This window comes from Argiope bruennichi, chromosome X2 (genome assembly GCF_947563725.1).
Source record: "Argiope bruennichi chromosome X2, qqArgBrue1.1, whole genome shotgun sequence".
NCBI classification, from domain to species: domain Eukaryota; kingdom Metazoa; phylum Arthropoda; class Arachnida; order Araneae; family Araneidae; genus Argiope; species Argiope bruennichi.
Window position 1 is genome coordinate 18,989,100 of NC_079163.1, and position 24,964 is coordinate 19,014,063.

The window sequence follows — 24,964 nt, forward strand, 5'->3', positions numbered from 1 at the left end:
AATGAAGTAGGGATCTAGGCTTAGCAAAAATAGCATTTCATTCAGAATAATTTGCGTGCAGCAAAATTCATTTAAGGAAATGTTTGTTTTAGCTGATTAATTATTTGGCAACTTAGTGACTTTGAGATGTTCATAGACAACATACTTAACATTAAAACATTTTTTTTTGTAATTCACCTTGAAATTCAACTCTATATACCTAATTTCCATATAATATGCAAGATATCTGTGTTTAAAGATCATTTAACCGTAGCTGTTTATAGTCATGACTATTCATCAAAAAGTATGTCACTTTGTGAATGACTTAATAAAGGATAAAATAAAACATTTAACGAATAAAAATTATTAGTTCTAAACATGACCACAGGAGGAAGTATTGCTGTGAAAAACTATTGTGTATAGGCAACATGCTTAACTTCCAAACAGTTTTTTTTTTTTTTGTAATTCACCTTGAAATTCAACTCTATATACCTAATTTCCATATAATATGCAAGATAGCTGTGTTTAAAGATCATTTAACCGTAGCTGTTTATAGTCATGACTATTCATCAAAAAGTATGTCACTTTGTGAATGACTTAATAAAGGATAAAATAAAACATTTAACGAATAAAAATTATTAGTTCTAAACATGACCACAGGAGGAAGTATTGCTGTGAAAAACTATTGTGTATAGGCAACATGCTTAACTTCCAAACAGTTTTTTTTTTGTAATTCACCTTGAAATTCAACTCTATATACCTAATTTCCATATAATATGCAAGATATCTGTGTTTAAAGATCATTTAACCGTAGCTGTTTATAGTCATGACTATTCATCAAAAAGTATGTCACTTTGTGAATGACTTAATAAAGGATAAAATAAAACATTTAACGAATAAAAATTATTAGTTCTAAACATGACCACAGGAGGAAGTATTGCTGTGAAAAACTATTGTGTATAGGCAACATGCTTAACTTCCAAACAGTTTTTTTTTTGTAATTCACCTTGAAATTCAACTCTATATACCTAATTTCCATATAATATGCAATATATCTGTGTTTAAAGATCATCTAACCATAACTGTTTATAGTCATGACTATTCATCAAAAAGTAGGTCACTTTGTGAATGACTTAATAAAGGATAAAAAAAAAACATTTAAAGAATAAAAATAAATGGGTGCAAATATGACCACTGGAGGAAGTATTACCGCTATTTCCATTTGTACCATTGTACACATGGAAATGTTTCGTTGCGTTTTAAATGAAATTTAAAAGGATTAGGAGGAATTGTCTTCACGAAACTTTCTCGTACAATCTCTGATAAAGATTTTATCCCTGAGAATGCCTCGCATAGCAATGGGGTACAATAGTTATGAAATATTAACCTTTAACGGGAATTTTACATTTTTAGGGAATCTATCATGTGATCCTTAGAAAATATTTCGGGGGTTAATCCCTGCAATGCGGTAAATGATGTCCGAAAATCGGATTTGTGTTTTAGATGCGTTTTTACCAAATGACTCAAACAAAACAACGATACAAAAAATTACACAGAGCTATTACTATAGGCACAAAATTACATACCAATTTTGATGTAAATACATCAAAATTGGTAACACAAAGTATCTGCACTTTTGAGACATTGTGTTTCTGAAAGTACAGACCGAAAGACTAGTAAGCATTTGTTAGATTTTATTTAATTCTGGCAAGTATCTAAGCTATAGATGCTAAATTTCTGTACCAAATTTTATTCATCTAGCCGTCTTCAATTCGTAGTTATCGTGTTAACTTATATTCGTATATCTGGACAGACAAACTTCCTTTGTAAAGAGTTTGCTCAAAAGTTTATAAAAAATTACAAATTTGGTGTAAAGACCGTATATCGAATTCCACCCGTTTAGCTCAAAACATTTTAAAATGATCTTTGTCACAGACAGACATTTTCTAAAATGTATTTTTCAAACTCAAGGAAGACTTAAGGTGTATGTACACACTTGAAACTTCGAAAATCGTTCAAAATATCGAATATTTTTTTATTGCTTAATAATGTTCTCTGATCCTTTAGCTTTCAAACGACACCAAGATGTTGTCAATATTCGAAATATTTCTCGAGTTATAATTATTTTTCTTGAGGTGCTTTCATTAAAAACTCTAGTTACAGTGTTTTTAGAACTCATTTTATGAAGAATGATATTTTTTCACTATGTTGCTTTATTCAAACAATCATAACTCAACAAGAAATTAACCAAATACAGTTATTTATATATCAAAATAATCTGTAGGAAATGGCGGATGTTTTGCGCCTCAATCAAAGTTATATTTATAGAAGTAAATTTTTAATAGCTATTTAAAAGTTAAAATTACAGAAAAAAATCTCGCTTTTTCTATTCATCTTTGATGAAAAAATTGTTTAAAAAAAACTATACATTTTTATAACTTGTTAGAGGCAGACAACATGAAGACTAATATTAGAGGTAATTTCCAACTAGAATTGTGTGTCTGTACAAATTAGGATTTAAGATATCATGTTTCAAAAATTAGGCTAATTAGCTCATTAAATATTATTTAATTAATTAATAATTAGTGTAATATGGTTTTTTTTATCACTGAAATGAGTTTAAACATATATTAATAACCTACTGTGAAAAACTGGATTTTTAAAGTTAAAATTTAAAAAAAATCTTCAAGTGTGTACGTACACCTTAAATGTAAAGACTCGAATTCAAATATTGACGAATACAGTATCTTCTGTACACTTCGTATAAGAGAAATGACATGTTCTGTCACCGATATAAGCATAATGGAAGATTAAAGATGTTAACAAAAGAAATTTCATGACTAGTTTTGCCATGGTGTCATAAGTTATTTATTTTCTGTGCATCATATTTAAAGTACGCACTGCATGAAAGATGGTACCTCTCTAAGCCAACAGAATGATGCTTATCCTTTCGTCGTTTGTGAGATCTCTTCAGTTGGTTCACCTTCTTGAAAACGAAAAAGAAAAAAATATTAGTTACTACCTTCATTAATTTTATTGAGACTTATCTAGTAGTAAGGCAATGGAATAGTGTTGGCATCATCTCTGATGACGGGGCATACCTCCTACGAGAGGAGTTTGGGCATGAGGCCATAATGGTAGTTAGGTTATAGACCACAATTCTAGTGTTACTGTCGCTGCGGCGAGGTAGTTAGTATCCCAGACGTTTCAAAAAGCCGAGGTAAATCCTTTACAGTAACGAAAATTCAATTTGATGCTAATTCAAGTAAAGTTAATAATTATTATTTGGTATGTAATGTAATACTAATATTTGGGAATAGTTTTCCAATAAATTATTTAAATTATAATTATTCTTTCTGTTGCTTTTTATTTTGTCATAAGATGATCGTGCAAAAGAAGTATAAAAGAAACATTGATATTTACCCATTTTACTTTAAAAATCCATCTTAATTTGCATTTGACACATTGAATGCATTTTTCCGATCACACTCAGCTGACTATCAGATGTTTTATCGTGAAATAAAGTAATGCAGTGTGATATATTTCCCCAAAAATAAGACAGCATTTCTTCAAATAGTAGCAAAACATAGTTGGCTGGAGCTCAAAGAGATTTCAGAGCTTCCCTCTTCAAATATTTTGCGATTCAATCAGTTGTAGGTTTGGGAGGAGACTATCTGTTAAAATGAAGACTCAGGCGGTAAGATAAACATCGATTTTTAAAGCTTCGCTTGAGCGGCGTGTGGTTATATAGTTGACAGAAGTTCGGAAACTATCCGGAAGCTTTTAGCTTAAATTCGCTCAAGGAAGAAAAAAAAGGAAGTTATGTTGGAAAGAAGTAAAAAGAAAGTCACTATTTGGATCCACGGGTGGTCATGTTGTGGAATTGACCTCTCTTCCGTAAGTCTTAGTCGATCAAATGACTTGGGTAGAGTGGTTTGAAAGTTATTATTTTTTGTTTTCTGTCTTTTATTAGTATTATTTTCTTATTTCCCCCCATTTTTGAAGGATAGGTGTAACGGCCAGTGGCAAATTCTGAGGTTTGTAGCTTATATTGATATCGGTGATCGATAGTTAATAATGGTGAAATGACACCTTCTCGGAACGCAAATCGATAACGAATCGATACTGTTAGCCAATATTGTAATCTTTTGTGACTTTTTTTTCCTCAGGTGAAAAGAGATAAGTCTTTAATAGATTCTGTATAAGTTATCGAACGTGTAACAATAAAATGGACACGTAGCCTTAATTTCTTTCTTTTCTCTTTAGGAATGTCTATTTCATTGACAGTTTTTTAGGAAATGGATGGCGAATTTTAGGAATATCATGCAAAAAGCAAAATATTGAGATAAGGTATAAAAATGATTTATTTATCGTCTGACGACTATTACTAAATTTTAACGGATAGATAATGTAAAGGGAAAATCGTTTGCTAGATTTTCTGTGATTTAAATAGCGAAAATATTTCGTGCTGGTTAAAATTGATAGAAATAAATTTATTTATAGAATAATCTTTTTTTTTTTTTAAAAAAAGAAGAATCATGAAGAATCCTTTACATATTCTTTTCGATGGAAGTGCAAATAAAATAATTATTTATTTAAATAGAAACAACCAGTTTTTAAGATATTCTCACAAACTGTTCTTAGTATAAAGAATTGCTTCTAAAGCGTTTTTAATATCTTGGAGCTATACATTGAGCTAAGACTTTCCTTAGTCAACTTTTCACTTCAAATTGTGCTTTTAACAAGAAAGAGAGAGAGAGAGAAGGAGAGATGCTTCAATTTAAGTTGAGAAAGGCTAGAGAAATTTTTTTACAAAATTTGATAGCTAGAGTAATGGTTTTATTTTTGCAAAGTACTAAAGCATCAGAGAAGAATTCCAAAAACTTTTTGATAATATGATTCTCTATGCAATGAAAAGATGATAATTTTGTTTTAACAAATCCTTATTAATTATTAAAAATATTCGGCCAAATAATTTCAAAATGTTTTAAAAAATGTTGCAGCTATTATATTTATAAATTACAAATTAAAAATGATGCAATCCATGATTAAAAGAAGCTGCAATCGTAAACATTCTTGTCATCAATATTTACTGCCAATGCATTCTTTCTGAAATAAATTTCCCACTCTTTTGTCATTTATTCAGTTTGAAACTACCAAGTCATAATTTAGGAACTGGAAAATGAAACCATCAGTTCCATTCCAAAATTAAACTTCTATTGAAACATCTTCCCCGCAGAAATTTTGGAAACAAATATATCAGAACTCTAAGACAGTTTCACATTTTGTCATCTGCCTATTGTTTAAGAATGCGAGTTGCAAAATAAGAGGAACTTCGTAATTACTAGAGACAAAGCATTAGTTTTAAAGATAGAACGAAGATTTTTGGTTTAACAAACCTTTGATTCAACATATCTATAATCAACTGAATCCATATTTAACGAATATAGTTTGATTAATTATTTTAATCTTTCCTTTCACTCTCCTAATAAGGTTGAAGCTTTATTTCAAAACTCCTAATACGTAATTGTAGAAAGCGTTTTTCTTTTTTTTTTTTACTATTATGGAAAACAATTAAATATATTACCATAAATTATATTACATAATTTCAAGTATAATCTTATATATTTTCGTATTAAAATTCATAACTTATTTGACTTTCGAATTCGTAATCCTCCTTGAGCTGTAATTAGTCTATCAAGTAGAAAGTTATGTACTGATATTTTAATTTCCTTGCAAAGTCTTTAATTCAAACCTGCGTAGCTTCTTTATTATTTCAAACTTTTACTTAATTTGATTTGTTCACGTCTATAAAGATGTAATATGTAAACTGTAAATATTAATTTTAATCGAACCTCTATGAAATATTAATAAATCTCTTTATAACAACGTAACTTATTAATATCGAAAGCAAACATTCATTTAATTATATCTGAAATGGGAAGAAGCTACACTCTTTTCTTATCTTCATGATTTAGAGTATATTGGAACGTTATGAATAAATTAATTTAAAGATTATATTTTACCGATGAAGTAAATAAATCTTCCAAAGTAATCTATTCATTAATAGACGTAGTTGCATCCCGCTTAAGTTAAGTATTAATTAATCGCGTTCATTAGTTACGGATCAAATTCAATCATGCGCCATGTCTTCTATGTTTATTACTTAAAACTTAATATTATTTTAGATTTTAATTTCTGCTGTTTACAATTCCGGTTAATACTAATATTGAAGTTACAATTTGCTACATACTTTTATTGAATGCAACTTGTTTGTAAAAGATGGAATTTCGTGTCTATTTTCATATCTTTCCTTATCTGTTAGAGATTTGAAAATGTTGTGCGTTTGCGTATTCTGTAAAACAATGGACTCTTTTGATATTTTCAGAACTTAATTACCAGTTCCTCGAATAATTTAATTAAATTTTGATGCCATACAAATGGCGCCATCTGTTAGTAAATTTGAGAAAAAATGATATTAAGATTCTTTAAAATTTATGAAAAGGGATTATATATTGAATATTAAAGTGAGCATAACAATTAACATAAAAAAAATTCTTATTTTTTTGCCGACCTACAGACAGGCATAATTAGAAAAAATCCCATGTTCTCTAACTCGGAGAATGTCGAAATAGGCAAATTCATGAACATATTATTGTCGTCTTTTACATATTTTTATTTAATGCGACTTATTTGTAAAGATGGGATTTCGTGGTTGATTTTCAGCCCTCCCCTGATCGGTTAGAGATTTGAAAATTTTTTTACTTTTGAGTTTTTCTTGAAAACAATTGGCTCTTTTCATATTTTCAGAATTTAATCCCTAGTTCCTTGAGCAATTACATTTTGAGGCCATACAAATGGCGCCCCCTGTTAGAAATTTTAGAAAAATAGATATCAAGAGTCTATAAAATTTATGATAATGTATCATAACTTAAAGAATAAAAGGTACATAACAATTAATTTTTTTAGCAGACTGACAGACAGACATAATTCCAAAAAACTGTGTTTTCGGACTCGGAGAAGTCAAAAATACAGATTCATACATATATAAACATGCAGATTCAAAATGTCAATGTCGGTTTCTGAGAAGTACAATACTTTCTTCTTGTATATTTAGCATACGAGAAAGCAAAGTTAAAGGTTTCAATCCACAGCTACAAGACAGACTTTTAATATATCGCGTCAATACGATTTCGAAATACACTTAGTATATAGAAGTTAGATGATATGCGATTGTGGCTGGTTCAGCAAGAATTCAAAAATCAGAAATATTTTTAGAGTTCATATACAAGTTGGTAGAATTTTATTAAATAAATTTTCTACATTGCTGATGAAATTAAGGAATAAAAGAAAATGGCTACAAAGATCTAAGCATCTTTCTGGAAAAATTTCAAATATTTCTTAACATGAGCATAATAATTTTTTGTTTTAACCCCCACCACCACCACCAACAAAAATTGTGGCATGCATCTTCTGAACCATTTTTCCCCCGACTCTCACATAATTCTACGCTATGACGCTTTGTCTATTTAATTCTTGCATAAAGTGAACAGAATTGAGTAAGCATTTTGTATCTCTTCCCGTTGATCAATTTAATCCAAAATTAAATACAAATTTATAATACTAATATCAATACCACAAATTAAATTAAATTTCTTTAGTTTGCTAAATTTTTGCGTTATCGTGTTCACATACAAACGAAAAGACAAACCATTAGACAGTCAACTCATTAACAGATTTTGTTTAAAATTTGAAACTAGATACAGACCTATAATAGATTTGAAATCAGATATAAATCTATCATACTGATATCTCCCCCACAAATTAAATTTCACTTCTTTAGTTAGATATATTTTTGCGTTATCGTTGTTCACATACAGACGAGTAGACAAATCGGTAGACAGTCAACTAATCGATAGATTTCATCTAAAATTTGAAACTAGATACAACCCTACAATAGATCTGATATCAGATACAGATCTACTCTTTATATCAACACCATAAATTACATTTCATTTTTTTAGTTTGCTACATTTTTTTGCATTATCGTGTTCACATAAGAGGAATAGACAGATGGATAGACAATATAAGAGGAATAGACAGATGGATAGACAATCAACTCTTCGACAGATTTTTAGTCTAAAATATGAAACTCTTCGACAGATTTTTCGTCTAAAATATGAAACTCTTCGACAATTTTGATGTTAAAATCTTATGTCAAATTTCACCTATCTAGATTGTTGTATTCTTAAGTTATCGCGTTCACTTCTCATTTACGGATTCAACTTTAAAATTCGGAAGAAATCTATAAGTGTGGTGAAAAGACAACATATCAAATTCTATTTAACTCATTGAGTTTGTGAATCATCGTATTTACAGACAGACACTAATTACCCCAAAAATGTATGCTTTTGATTCACGAGGGTGTGAAAGGCAAAGACTCATTAAAAACAAGTGTTCGATATTTTCGACAGTTACAATATTTTCACTTAATATAAGAGAAAGAAAAAGTAACTAATATAGAGGATATATATTTCTTATATTAAACCTTTTCGATACATTCCATTATTGGCTGACACTTAAAAAAAAGAAAAGACAACTTTCGCTTTAATATAAAAAAGAAAATTTTCGAGAAGTTCAAAATCTAATTTCCTTTGGCAAGTTCCATCCTTTTTTTCCACCCGAGCTCCCCTTTCTTTCATTTCTAAAATGAACTCTCCCCCATTACTCTAAGGACTTGCACTGATATTGCTTTCGGAACTTTAATCTCTTGATTCGATTTATTTTACGTATTAATGGCTTCTCTCTCTCTCTCTCTTGTGAGAAAACAGAACATTAGAATTTAATGTCCTACGAATATAGTTAGGGTTGTTTTATTTCTTTTGGTTAATTCTGTAACTAATTTGGCGGCATTTGCTCCTTTAATAAATCTTGTCACAAAATGTAAAGTACATTGAAGTCACTCGACTAGTTTAAGGAAATTTAGAATTTCCAGCATTTTTTTTTTTTTTTGTACATAAGTTGAGTTTATTACAAATGTCTAATCTTTTTTATTGTTAACTTTATTGTTCTTTTAAGTGTGGCAATCTTCTTTTCACATTAACTTTACGAGTACTGTTCGAACATCAAATGATTTACGAGGCTCGTTATGGATTTAAAGTGCATTATAATTCCATAAAAAATACCTCTCACATTCTGAGAGCATAAATCATAAACAAGTTTTTTGAGGAAACTATTGGAAATCGGAATTTGATTTCATTATTTCGATTTGAAGTTCCATTCCCAATGCGCATAGAGGCTTTGAACGGTGGTACCCTTTTAAGAATTTCTCGTTTCAAAAAATAACAATATATAATTGCTATTTGTATATTAGTACTTCCATTAAACTGCAGCATCTGAAAGAATTTTCTTTTATAAAAATGGACGCTTAAATGCTAAATATGCTTTCACTTATATCATTAATTCATTGGCTTATTTTATTTTTACTTATACGTAATCTATATGCAGGATGAAGGAATAAGCATATAATGCTTCAGACACAATATGTAAACTTTAAACAATTTTTATCTCTTTCTACTATTTTACTTTCTCTTACAAGAAGTGAGCAAATAGAAAATGTTGTAGTTAAAATTAATTTTATTAACTTTTAAAGCTTTTTAAAGCAACACTAGGGCTATTTTGGGACGGACCTCGTAATTTTGAAGCGCGGTCAGATGAGGAGGAAGACACCTGAACCGGCACTCCCTCTCCAAATTTTCTCACTACACTAGCGGGAAAAAATGTTTTAATCATTGGAAAATTCGAAGGCGAAATTTTGACAACTTTCCACGTTTCACTCCTCTATTTCGAAAAACACGTTTTTGGCATTATGTCTGTCTACCAATCAGTCTGTCTATTAACACAATAACTCAAAAACTTTTTGAGCTAGATGGATGAAATTTGGTGTATGGACTAATGACTAAATTTTTAGATTTTTATCGAATTTTGAAAGAAATGCATTCACAGAAAGTCTATCTGCTTGGCTGTTCGATTGTAAGTGAAATTGATAACGCCAAAATGCAAAGAACTAGGTAGATGAAATTTGGTACTCATATATAACATCTGAAATATAGATTTATATCAAATTTGAACCAAATGTGGCACAAGGTTGACTTTCTGTTGGCTGTACTTTCTCAAATGTGACAACTCAATAGCTCATAAACTAAATGATTTAAATCAATGAAATTCGTATGTTATCCTTTATTATAAAGTTCCGTGTCAATTCCGTTCCAAAGTTATTACAAAGTTTTATTACTAGTTCCGTGTTATATTTTGATTTCATTCGATCGGTAGAAAAGCATTCAAAATTGATAGATTCAGTAGAAAATATAATATTCAGTAGAAAAGTTAGATTCACTCTAATGATTTATATTTTTAACTATTGTTTGCTAGCGCCATGAAAGTCATTTGCAGCCATTATATGCGGGGTGGTGGCAATAAACCCTTAATTGGAGAGTGATTGGAGTTAATGTGATAAAGTTTCGGATATATTACTCCCTCTGGTTGGAATTATATCTATCAGTGAACACTATAACACAAAAACCTTCTAAGCTAGGTAGATGAAATTTGGTATAAGATCTTACAACCAAATTTGTAGATTTCATGAATTTTTCTAACAAAATTCATTCTTACGAAATTTATGTGTGTATCTTTCGGAGAGCAAGTGAACACAGTGACTACAAAATGTAAAGAGCTAGACAGATGAAATTTAGTACACTTTTTTAGAATATAAAGTGCAGATTTAATGCAAAGGGTTGATCATATGTCAGTTTCAATATTCGGATTCATATAAACAACATGATAATTCAAAAATTCAACATCTTAGATAAATGAAATTTGGTATGTCAATGCTTATTGTTATGCTTGTTGCTTGTTATTAAAATGGTAGCTCTGCGTCAAATTTTGGCTTAAAATGATTGAAAAAAAGGCATTAAATAAGTTGAATGTCTTAAATAAGTATATTAAGTTTTCTTCAGTACGAAGCATACAACTCTCATTTGCGGGAATATGAAAATGAATATCTGTGCACTCATTGTTATACCTAATGTCCACAATTTTATGCGAGTAATGAGGATGACACCTTTATTAGAGAGAATGCGAGAAAGTTTCATGGAGACCATTTCTACTGATTCTTATTTCTTGCGAAATATTACTGTAAGTAATTCTGCTATTTTAAAATCGTAAATATTTTCACCTTCTGCTATGAAAAAAGTATACTGAAAGAAAGTATTGCAATCGTCAAAAAATTCCACTCCTGGATTTTGGTACATCTCTCTGGTTTAAACCTCCCCTAGTCAGAAACATATTTATCGATTTTTAAATTTAGGTCTAACCATCTGTTTGTTAGCCACAAAAAATTGGTATGCACTATTTAAACCGAAATTGTTGATCTATAATGCGGCATATTGTGCAAGCATACTAGTAAGTAGAAGAGAGATAATTTTCGCTAGTTTGAAAACAAAACAAGCTCAAATTGTTGCACGAATTGCTGTGAATTATGTATTTAATAATTCAGAAATACACCCTTTAAATCTTATTTTTTATCCCCAGAAATAATTTGCTGGAAGTGAAGTAGCCTAATTTTACTTACCTTTATTTCATTCTTTTAACAATAACAAGAAAAATAACTTTTACCAATAACCAAATAATAAATAAATATCTCTGAATGGTACTTATCATTAATAGATAAAATAACTGAGTAACTCCTCACTGAAGAGTGTTTACTGCTGTTTAACAAGCTGAATAATTAACAGCATTCACCATTTACAGATAAACTAACAGATGAACTCATCACTGAAAGGTGTTTATTGCTGACTCATTACTAAACATTTTTCATCATTTACAGATAAACTAACAAAGGAACTCAGCAATAAACACTAAAAAGTGTTTATTGCTGACTAGCAAACTCTTTTTTGAACAGTTTTCATCATTAACAGATAAACTAACAAAGGAACTCAGCAATAAACACTAAAAAGTGTTGAAAAGTGTTTATTGCTGACTAGCAAACTCATTATTGAACAGTTTTCATCATTAACAGATAAACTAACAAAGGAACTCAGCAATAAACACTAAAAAGGGTTGAAAAGTGTTTATTGCTGACTAGCAAACTCATTATTGAACAGTTTTCATCATTAACAGATAAACTAACAAAGGAACTCAGCAATAAACACTAAAAAGTGTTGAAAAGTGTTTATTGCTGACTAGCAAACTCATTATTGAACAGTTTTCATCATTAACAGATAAACTAACAAAGAAACTCAGCAATAAACACTAAAAAGTGTTGAAAAGTGTTTATTGCTAACTAGCAAACTCATTATTGAACAGTTTTCATCATTAACAGATAAACTAACAAAGGAACTCAGCAATAAACACTAAAAAGTGTTGAAAAGTGCTTATTGCTGACTAGCAAACTCATTATTGAACAGTTTTCATCATTAACAGATAAACTAACAAAGGAACTGAGCAATAAACACTAAAAAGTGTTGAAAAGTGTTTATTGCTGACTAGCAAACTCATTATTGAACAGTTTTCATCATTAACAGATAAACTAACAAAGGAACTCAGCAATAAACACTAAAAAGTGTTGAAAAGTGTTTATTGCTGACTAGCAAACTCATTATTGAACAGTTTTCATCATTAACAGATAAACTAACAAAGGAACTCAGCAATAAACACTAAAAAGTGTTGAAAAGTGTTTATTGCTGACTAGCAAACTCTTTTTTGAACAGTTTTCATCATTAACAGATAAACTCACAGAAGAACTTATCACAGAAAATTATTAACTAACAAACTCATTACTGAACAGTTTGCATCATTAACAGATAAACTTATCATTGTGCACTATTCTCTTTTATTTTCCCTTTCGTGCCCATTATTGGCAGAAAACACCAATTTATATGCATATTTCATTTATAAATTATATGTAAGCAAATGAGCAATAATATTCATCATTGTTATACCAGTGTTGCAACACCAAAATTATTCACTCATTTTCTTTTTATTTTTTAAGAATACTTATTGAATTTCTTCTCCATTTTGTAAAATCTTATACATTTTACTCGCATCTTCGTATTACCCTCTTCTCCTGTGACAGTTGATCCTTGCTACAACAAATGATGATTTATCATTTTTTTTTCTAGATGACCTAGAAAATTCCAGTCTTTTCAAATTCCTTCATTAGAAAGTAATTCTTGTAATATTGAATTTGATCTCTAAGTATTAAGAAATAAATTTTGAAAATGTACTTACATCATTGGTAGAATACTTTCCAAATTATGGAATTGAACTAATTGAATATATTATGCATACATTATTTATTTTGAGATAAATTATTTCCTTTAAAATTTTTGGAGGATTTTTAGTACAATCTATAAAAAATAATTAAACCTTCGATTTTCTATTAGTGCTATCTCTAATAGCATTATTTGCACATGATTATAAAACATTTTAATCATTTGCTAATGATACTATTAGAAATAGTATTGGTAGAAAATCTATAGATCTTTAAAGATCAATAAAGGAATAAAATAACTATATCAATTTCTTTTAGATTCATGAATGTTCTTAGAATCACACCATATAATAAATGAATTCCAAATAATTAAATAATTGTTAATAATTTTATAAATATCCACAAATAGCATCCAAATTTTTTATCCTTCGATACATGTATTCTGTAAAATATTATTTGTTTGTAGGTTTTAGTTTAATGCGAGTTATTTCAATTTATTTTCGGCATCACAGATCAGATGCATTATCAACAATTTTAATTAAGATGTAAATAACACTCTTGCAACAGAATTTTAATTAAAATGTTAATGACCAGAGGCTTTAAGCCGTAATAAACTTCAAGAAGCTCGACGACTATCACAAAGTTTCCACTGTTTCCATGATGACGCTACAATTTTCTCAAACCAATGCGCAGTATCAACTTCGGAAACTATTGGCTTAGTGTTTGCGCTGCCCTCAAGCCTTTAATTGTGTACTGAAAGTAATTTTAAATTCGTCCTGCGATTGAAGGTAATCCTTGAATGCAGTTCAAGACTGTCCTTTTTAATTGGTCTCTTGACCTATTAAAGTTTCCTTTTCCTAACCATCTTGATAACGGCAAGGCTTTAAAAATAAGGTATAGGTATATAAAACAAAACCCTTTAGTTTATCTGAGAAGCTTTAACTTTTTAGATAATATTTTCAGAATCGTTATACGATATTCGGGAATTAAGAAATTCAGTTTACAGAGGAGATGGACATCATAAATTATTTTCGCTTGATAAATACTACTTTTATCTAAAACTTGTTGCAAGTCTGTGACTTATATTGTTTTTCGTTCATCTATACGAGTTTCATCAAAGAAATCAACCTTTTATAAAGCCTACTGTGCAGTGTGCCGCAAAAACTCGCTTGAAAACTTCATTTCAAAGTAATTTTTCAGGACATGGAATCACATGCTCAAAGGGCAGCTATTTCAGAGAGCAGTTTCTTAATGAATTAAAAAAAAAAGATTCTCAAGATAAAACCAGCGGGAGTGGTCACTCCAAAACTTACTCGCGTAACCTCTCATGCAGATGAATTTGTGTTTTAGATGTAGTTTTTCCCACCGATTGAAGCCGAACTTTGACACAAATTTACAATTACAGTCACAAAATCACAAATTTGATATATTTAAGTTATCGTGTTTTTGAGTTTTACCTTTACATACTTCTGAAAGTACAGACCGGTAAACATTATAGCCTTTGTTAGATTTAACTGAAAATTTGATAGGTATTTATAGTATAGATATTAAATCAATGTTCTAAGTTATATCAAACTATCTCTCTTCGTTTTGTAGTTATCGTGTTAACCGGACAGACAGACTTCCTCTGAATAAATTTTGTTCAAAAATTGATAGAAATTTACAAATTTGGTGTCAGACAGATATAATGCCAAAAATGTGCTTTTCTTACTCAAGGACATCTAGAATATGGAGATACGTCAAATTCTATAGAATATGGAAATACGTCAAATCCTCTAGAATATGGAGATACGTCAAATTCTCTAGAATATGGAGATACGTCAAATTCTATAGAATATGGAGATACGTCAAATTCTATAGAATATGGAGATACGTCAAATTGTCTAGAATATGGAGATACGTCAAATTCTCTAGAATATGGAGATACGTCAAATTCTCGAGTTCGAATTTCTTGACGAATGCTTTCTCTATACTTCGTATTTTTAGAAAGTAATATACACTGCGTAGAAAAAGTAGAAGAACAATCGTTTCTTGTAATTTTATCCTGGCTAATAGATTTTTATGTAGGTTTTATTTAACAATGTTTTATTTATTTTCATGTAAAAATGAAATAACTACCACTGTTTATAATTAAAAATGATGAGAAAATATGATTTATAGTATGTAAAAATAGTAAAAGGATACTTACTACATTTTTTTATTTGGTGGAATGTGCACGAGTAGAAGAGTAAGTATATGCTTTATAAAACCGTTTTTCCTCAGGACAAAGTATTTATTTAAAAATTTCACTGATTCTTTCATTTCAGAATGCCTACAGGTATACTCTTAAATGATTTTCAAAAGGGTCATGTTGTTGCATATAAAAATGATAGTAAAGGTATTTTTTTTACAAATTTTTTTAACAAAATTAATTACGATATTAACTCGCATCAAATTATATATTTCGTAAAACATTGATTTCTTATGAAAATTTCATTATTTTGATATAAAGATTTCAGGTCTGAACACAGGGATAAATATCAACTCAGTGTGAAGCAATTTCATTGAAGTTAGAAGTGAACTATGTTTTAACTATGTTTATTAACATTTATTTCAGTCAAATGAATAGCACTTGAAAGTTGAAAATTATTTTGTCCTCTGTTGTGCTGATTTGAATGAACTAATTATTTCTCACCTTAGTTTCTCTATTGAAATATTCCCCTATTAGCGAATTTTTAATTCAATAAGAAACTCGATTAACAATAAAATTTAGAGATTGTCGCATGCGTTCGGAAAACATTTTTATTCTTGAGAATCCGAAGTACTTGCCTTTTGAAATATGTATATTTGTTACATGTTAATAATTACATCATCCAGAAATTGCTTCAGGAATTTTAAGAATCTTATAAGCTTACAGCAATATTATATTGCTGTCAAGAACAAGAATCTATTCCTTGAAAAAAAAGTTTAGGCATTCTTTATCCTTTTTTCTCTAAAAATATACATTCCTGAATAGAATATGCAAATATTAGGAAAGATGTTTATAAAAGTATTTTTAAACAAGAAATGCTACATATTGTTACGGAATTTCCGGGGTTTTGTTTGGATAGTGGGGGTTATATGGTGTGGAGAACACTCAATCAGCAGGCGGCAGTAGAAAATAAAACAACGACGTTTATTTACACGAAGACACACAGGACAGCACAAGGACGACAACTATATACAGCAGAGAAGACAATTATATTCAGCCGAGACGTGCAGCATACAACAGTATACACAGCAGTTCTACTCCGTCGCTGCTCCGCTAGTCCCTGGAAGATGAGTTCTTCTCCGTCGCTTCCGACTACTCTTCTACTCCACTGGTCCACGACTCAATTCATCACGACGACTCTAGTTCACTCTACTCTGCTCTGCTCTGTCGCTTCCGACTTCTCCTCAAGTCACCGCTGGTCCACCACTCGACTCACCACTGCCCGGCAGCTGCGGGTGCTTCCTTTTATAGGTCTCAGGAGGCGGGGCTAGAAGCCTCTCAACCAATCAGGAACATTCAAGGCGTTCTCGATGTTTCGGGTATAATCTATTTTGGCGCCAAAGTCGCCAAATTCGTCGCCAAGCTCCAGGACCCCCTATGGAACCCACTATGCTGGGAAGCCGCATCACGGATTCGTAACAATATTTTTGAAAAATTACACACATTTTTTTCCTCCTTCTATATTATTTGTTATTTAATTTGTTGGTGTTTTTTATACTTGAAAAAAATATATATATAGTTCTCCCTTTTTTGGACGTCCTTTATTTTATATGGAAAATTTACAAAACCATAATAACTATGTTCAGAAACACTGAAACAAATATATAAATCCAATTTTTCCCCTCCCATGGACAATTTACCAGCTGGAAACCTTATAAGCTAAGTAATTTGATCATATTTTCAGATTGCAACATCTGTGAAAAAGAAGATTGGATATAGGCAGACGCTAACAAATTTATGGCTGGGGGGATGCAATTACTCTTACCTTTCATTGACTGAATTCAGATTGGAAAAATACCTTGAGCTTATACAAAGTTAAGACCAACAGAACAGGAAAAGGGCAGGAGTCCTTTTTCCAATCTGGAAAGTGGGCGGCAAAAAGAATTCTATTACTTATAAATAGTGACTTCTACATTAAAACTGCTTTAAAGAAGTGGTTTGGTTGTTCGTGGTGTTTCGGAACAAAAACAGAGCCTTGGCTAACCTGCGCCAGCTTTAAAGAAGTAGGTTAATTCATTAATGAAATTGGCTAATTTGTATACTTTTAATTGAAATTCTTCGATGGGCCGAATTTTTGAAGCACCCACCATACCACTATGGACTTGGCACACTCAAATGTTCATCTGCTGAGACCCATGAAGTTCTTCGCCAGTCAAAAATTTGATTGACAACGATTTCAAACGTGCCGACGGTGTTCCGAGACTGGGATTTTCATCTTGATCCAGAGCTTGGATAAAGGCTACAGCTTAAATGGTAACTTCTACATTAAAACTTCTTTAAAGAAGTGGTTTGGTTGTTCGTGGTTTTTTTGGCACAAGAACAGAACCTTGTTAAACTACACCAGCTTTAAAGGAGTAGGTTAATTCATTATTGCAGTTTGGCTAATTTGAATACTTTCAATTGAAATTCATCAATAGGTCGAATTGTAGGGCACTTACCATACAACTTTGGACTCGGCATCCTCACATGTTCATCTGCTTAGGACCATGAAGTTCATCTATCAAAAATTTGACTCTAACAATGATCTCCTATGGACTTACGGTGTTCTGAGACTGGGATTTTCAATTTGATCGGGAATTAAGACAAATGCCTCACTACAAATGGTAGTTATGTTGAAAAATAATAAATTGGTACTATTTTCATTTCTGTTTTGTATTGTAGTGCATGGCACTTTTTATTATTGAGTACAGAATTAAGCGCTTTGCTTCTTGATACCCCCTTGTATTAATGTAAAAAGCGAAATATAGAAAAGTTGACGATAATAATAATAAGTAATCAGTAAGAAGAAAGAGGTAATGACTTATTTTAGTCGACTGGAGGCTCTTGTTATTTTTTATAATTCATTTAAGTTTCAACTTTAAAGATGTAGGATAATTTTAATTCTAATATTTTGGTTCCGCTCGTTTTGAATGATAAATATCATAATATGGCTCATTTCATTTCACCATGCTCATTAGATCTAATAGAAGTGAGAAAGGGAGATTTCAGTCATATCGTTGGCCAGTTAATTGGCGTGAATTGTAAAGCTACTTACTATGTCTCTCCACATTCATTAGCAGCAATCCCTCTATAGCGCTCTGTGACTCCTTGACCCAGTTGAAAGCTTTCCGGTGACGGGTCAGCTGACTGGCAAGCCACTCCTTGGGGGTGAGTCTCAAGGCCGTGCTGGGGAAGGGGAGATCTTGGGAAGCGAAGGAACCATTTTCCCGGAAGTCGATGATAATGCATACTTTCGGGTCGGCTACTTCCAGCATGTTCATCTCCTGAGGATATAAAACGCGTCTTGCCTCAACATTTCATATGACAAATCTGACAGAAACACAAATATTTCAAAGAATTATGTTTCGCAGGGTAGGTTTGAGTCTTGAGGGAATAAATAGTTTTAATTGTGCTACATAAGGGATTTTCTTTTTATTCTTTGATCGGGTTCATTTTGGGGTTAAACCAAGAAATACCTTACAATGATGGCAAAAGATCAATATGGGAAGATTAAGGTCAGGGCAATAATGTGTGTTAGTTATTTAAGATTCTCTGGGTTTGAATTTGTGATCAACATTTAATATAAATATAATAGTATTCGAAAGATAGATAGTTAAAATAATGTAATTTTTAATGAAATGCAAAACAAATACTAAGCAATTTTTCTTTCTCGCTTCCATTAAATTCGTTTGAAAATTTAAAATATTTGGAAGAACAAATTCAGTTGATTTAATATTAAAGAATGGCAAATGTACTGGTACTACCTTTTTTTAAATGCTCATTTAAAATTTTTATTTATATTTATTTTAAAATGTACATATATTGTCTTGCCATCTGTAGTTTCTAGAAGAAAGAACGTCAGCATGTGAAACAAGCGCTGCTGTTCAATATTTAATAAAGTATAGAGCATTTTTTTCATTACAATGTACAAATAATGCAAGGAGAAATATAAAATTTTGGATGGTAAGGTTTGCGTCAGGGATTGAATGGAAAGCTTGAAATCAACCATTGCTCTGATGAAATATTATAACTAGAAACAATTTTAAAATGACATTCATTGAACATATTTTATCATATATATATACAAAAAGAGAAATTAGATGCTCTTTTTTCTGGAAAAATAACTGGGGCAGTATGAAAATGATTCCATGATTTATCAATTTAAAAATACATAGAAGTAAGAAAGCAAAAAAATTCTGCTTTAAAAGTTATATAATAAAACATTTAAAAATTTCATCTATTTTCATAAATAATAATATTTAACTGTTTCGACGAAACAATAATATGTATTTTCAAATGTTTTCATTCACATACTATCATACTAAATGTACAGTTTGGAGTTTGAATTTCTTTTTCTCCCATATTCTTCAACCCTTTAACAATTGAATGGCTTTCCTCGAATTTAAATTATAAGCGTTTGAATTCCAGAAACTACCCGAATCATCATTATATGGTTAAAGTATTATTTGAAATTCGATTGAAAGTTTCTTTTTTCAATGGTTCTTCTCAGAAAGAAACTGACTGATATTCTGAACTGACTAACATCTCTGATAATTTTTCATACAATTCCCACTAACCCTTTGACTGCACATTTATTTGAAACGACTTTTTTATATGAAGAGTATTTAATTTTTGAACATGTGAAGGCAGTAACTTTTACGTAAGAATTCATTTATTTCTTATTATTCAGAATATATACTGCAACATGATACTGAGATAAGTTAAGCTAATTAAAATTTTAAAAAAAATGAAAGCTTAAATTCAAACAAATACGAAACGTTCTGATACGTCAAATGTACACAAAGGGTTAAACTATCCTTCAGTATCTAAATTGGAAATAAAACTGTATTTTTATTTCCTAATTTATTGAATCTCCAAACACGTTACTTTTTGTACATTTATTTCAATCCATATATAAACGTAATTTTTCAATTTCCAATAAGTTTGACACAAGCGAATTTTGTCTTAATTAATTGTACTTTGACTTAGTTACTGATTTAAGTATCATAAATTCTGCAGTTTGATGTGCGAAATAGACATCAATCATTATATAAACCATTTTTTACTTTGGTTATTCTCTCAAAGCAAATGAAAAAAAAAATGATTTGTGTAAAAAGTATTGATTTCAGCATGTGTAAGATAAAAACATGGTAATCGCTTAGTACTAAAACTAAAATTTCTTTATCATCTGACAAAGTTGATTGAATTCCATATTATAGTAACTTTCATTTAGTTATATTTGAAAAAGATTGAAACAGCAATATTATTCAGTCAATTTTTCCCCTTCGTGCATTTATTTTCAATTACTCAGTTACGTTGAGCCTCCGTAGCAAATTTGATTTGCAAAAGATTAAATTTGATTCGCAGTAAAGTCATCTTTTAAGGAATCCTTATGTTTCAACTTCGAAGCAAAATAAAATTTAACTGATGATGAAATGATCAATTTTATTTGATTTTAATAAAGTCGAAGTTAAATTTTAAAGTATTGGAAGTCAACTTCATTTAACTTTTTACATTTTCAAGTATCGAGACATCCCACCATTTTTTTTAGTCAACTTTATTTCTTATATTTTCAAGTACCGAGATATCCCACTATTTTTTTTTTACAAGCGCATACTTAATTTTGGTTTTGCTATTTATTGTATTTGTATCAAATTATAATCTTAAATACATAGTGCAAGTATTTTTCTAGATTTTATAGTCTGATCAGAATTTGAAATACATGGTGTTTTTTATATTTCCATAAACCATTGCAAGTAACAGGTTAATAAAAAAATATCCAAGCCTACAGTGCTTTTAATATTAATTTTGAACGAATTAAGCATCATTATATGAGATTATAAAGCATCTTTAAAGAAATTAATTGGACAAAAAGTGATGGAATACAATTTAATAATTTTCCTGGTAATAAATATTAATATACAGAACAGAACGCCGTCTCATACCACCGTATCCATGACCATTCTTGTCACTGAATGGTTTAGTGGGCATGTTACGGGAATTTTATTTAAGTACCAAAATATTTACAGTAATATTAATATACAGCATGCAATGCTCTTTAACAGTAAACAACTCTGGGAACCGAACTGTATGTGATGCACCAGGTTGAAGAGATTGCAACTCATGAATGATTCAATATAATGGAATGATGGCATCTATTCCGATATTCCAATCATGAATGATTTAATATAATTGAATGATGGCATCTATTCCGATATTCCAATCAAATTAACTGAGTAATTGCTTCCCAATGTACGCTAATGGAACTTTGTGAATTGGAGTTCTAATTCATTACTTTATGTTAATGACTAACTTGTAAATGATTATCAATGAGAAATCTATTATATTCTCAAGAAAAATTCAAAGTTATTCATATCAAGGCCTTCTACGTTTTTCACACAGTAAATGTCACACGAAAGAGCTTATAAATAAAATGTGATATTAACTTACACTCTGTTATCTCTGCATGGAATACTGCAGCATATTTATTTATTCGATATTCGATTATTTATTGCATAGCAGTTACAATGGATTTCTTATAGCCGGTAGTTGGAATAAGTTAGAAAGACACTATATATTATGTTTTCGAAACCTTATTTTATAAAGACTTTTTAGATTAAGAAGTAATTCGTCAAAACAATTTTTTATTCCTTCTTTCGAAGAAGTATTTCATCTCTTATTTTTTTGTTTTTTACATGGCTGAATAGTTTAAGGCACATTCAAACCAAAGCGGTAATGTGCTTGAAGTGTTGTTATGGAATTTAGAGATATCTCTCCTAGATAGCTGTGATAACTTTGTGGTAACATATATCATGATAGCTTTGTATAAAGCTATTGGCGGCTATGTGTCTTTGAATGAAACAGAAGTGACAAATTAAGTAATATCATGCCATGGATTATTCCTTCAAGCAGGATCAGCATGCAGTAATCTTAGATGTATGGGTGCAGCTGACATATCACGACCCAATCACTATTAATCATTAATGCCATATTACTGCTCCATCGAGAAACCGCAGTTGGTGACATGCTGTCTATTTCCGTACATATTCGACTGTAATTCTCGACTGCATTAACACCTTCTCCCAAAGAAAATCCGATTATTAAGCTTTGAAGCCGTTTAGAGAAATTCATGGCACTATGCTAGCTTTGTATTTTGCTTTATCCAAAAGCATGCGGTGGTTAACAGTTTTATATCGATTTATTCAGACATATATAGTCATTTACTAGGGAAAGTTTTACCGTGCGAAATAGACTCACTGGAGAGACCGTTTACTTTCATTTGGCTACGTCTTATAGGGAAAATACCGTAAAATATGGGGAGAGAGTACCCGGTGGGGTGAGAATGTACGGAAGGGCTCCTCACTATTGATTAACAGGAAAGCCAACAGCTTCTCGGATTTCCACCAGTTCGCTTCAGGGCTGTAAATTGTAGGTTTTACCCGATACTCAGAAGATAGCACGTTTTAAAAAAATACAGTATTTTAAAAATAAATTCTCGCTCCACAAGGTACAATCTCATTTCACTCTACAGAATTAAAAAATAAATATTTATTTAAAGAATGTTTTATCTATTGAGCCCTAGATAAAAATTTTGTTCTTCAGAAGTTCTGAAAAAATTTTATATAAAAAAAGATATTTAAGAAACATATATAAAACTTATTTTTTTCAAGATGATGAGAATCGGAACAGGCATTCATATACATATATTTAGAATTGAAAATATTTAAAAACAGTAATTTAACACGTAAATGTTTTCATGTTACATTATGCTTTCGAAAATTACGACGAAAATAGCATCAGAAATTTTGTTCCACAGGCTTTCCCGAAGAAAATTTTGTATAAAACACGATATTTAAGGAACATAAATGATACTTATTTTTTCAAGATAATGAGAATCAGGGCAGGCATTCATATACACATATTTAGAGTTGAAAGTATTTAAAAATAATAATTTAACATTTAAGAGTATAACTTTTCATGTTATATTATGTTTTCAAAAATTACGACAAACATTTTTTTTCATCAAAATTTTTTTTTTTGGTGGGTAGGGTTGAAAAGATAAAGAATGGAGTACTGGTAAAGTCCACTCTTTAAGCAATGCATATAAAACCACTTTATTGTGAGCAAATTAAAATTATAGTATTTAGAATAATTATATTCTGAAATATTATGAAAAAATTAAAAAGTGTTGCAGTTTAAAAATGTCTCGAAACGGTCATAAATAGTATTATTTAACAATATTTTAGTAGAAATGCTTTTACCATAATCATTTGCAGTTTACAAAGTGCTCTTAAATACAAGAAGATAAAATTCTAATTTAAAAAAATTAAATCTTGAAGATTTATAACTTTATTTGAAATTTCTGATAAACAATATTCACCCCAAAACAATTATTTAACCAGTCTTTTGAAAGAGCCATTGTAATTGTGAAAGATAGTATAAAGATTCCCCTAAAATTTTGGAAATAATATTAAGTTTCTTATAAAATTTTGGAAATAATATTAAGTTTCTTATAAAATTTTGGAAATAATGTTTCATTCGAAGCCTGATTATCATTCAATAAATAACATTTGAAATTTGCTAAAACTTTAAAATATCTTCCTATCAATATTCAGCATTCATACCCAAATTACAATGCGAAAAATGCTGGAAAATTTCTGTAAAAAGGAAACACGTGAGCAGTTTTAAAACTTTATTCACTGTCTTGGAAACAATTAATTAATTCGTAGTATCTTACCTTTTTTCCTTACTTTTTTCATATACTCAAGTTGTCGGAAGCGCTATCTTCATTAACAATTGAATTTCACAAATTAATCAAGGAGAAACCCTTCCTTATCATACTTGTTCCTTAGATATCGACGAATATTATGGATGTTATTTTAAACGCTATGATTTTTTACCAGTTTTAATGAAATTTCGAATGAAAAGTTGAAGAGAAGTAATTTAAATCGAAAGCAAAATTATTAGGGAGAATATAGAATATCTTTTATTTATCATTATTTTAATCAGATTTTTTGGAATTACTTTAAGCAAAATGTCCTTGAAGCTTTAGAAATTTGATTAAATGCAAGGCAATTAAAGATGCATTGTTATTCATCACAGGAAAATGTGGTTCATTTAATTAAGAAATATAAAGAGTTCCTTTGGAAGACACAATTAAAGTCTTCCCTTTGTTCATTCAAAGTACAAAATTTTTTAATGTGAACTAATTCCAACGAATTCTATCGTATTCTTATGACATCTACTCAGTAAAAATTAATTTTATAGATGTACTATAACGTGGAAATTTCTTATTTTAATTATTTTCTACTTTTTAAACCTTAATCCTTTAAATATTTTCTCTACTTTTTATCTTTTTTAATTCTGATTATAAATAAGAAATCTATAAATAATTTTTTTTTTCAAATTCACTACCAGGATTGCTCTTATTGAATCAAAATTTATTTAAATACATTGCGAAATCCCTAATTAATATCTGAAAAATATTAAAAAAGAGTATTAGAATT

At 29.9% G+C, this 24,964-nt stretch overlaps 1 protein-coding gene across 1 annotated transcript in view; it reads right to left on the minus strand.

Annotated features, from left to right (window-relative positions):
• Nucleotides 1–24,964, minus strand: part of LOC129960640 (uncharacterized) — a 389,931-nt gene that overhangs the window by 144,819 nt on the left and 220,148 nt on the right. Inside the window, exon 2 of the mRNA XM_056074188.1 lies at nucleotides 18,514–18,742. Coding sequence (XP_055930163.1) covers nucleotides 18,514–18,742 — 229 coding nt within the window. The remainder of the gene's footprint in view (nucleotides 1–18,513; nucleotides 18,743–24,964) is intronic.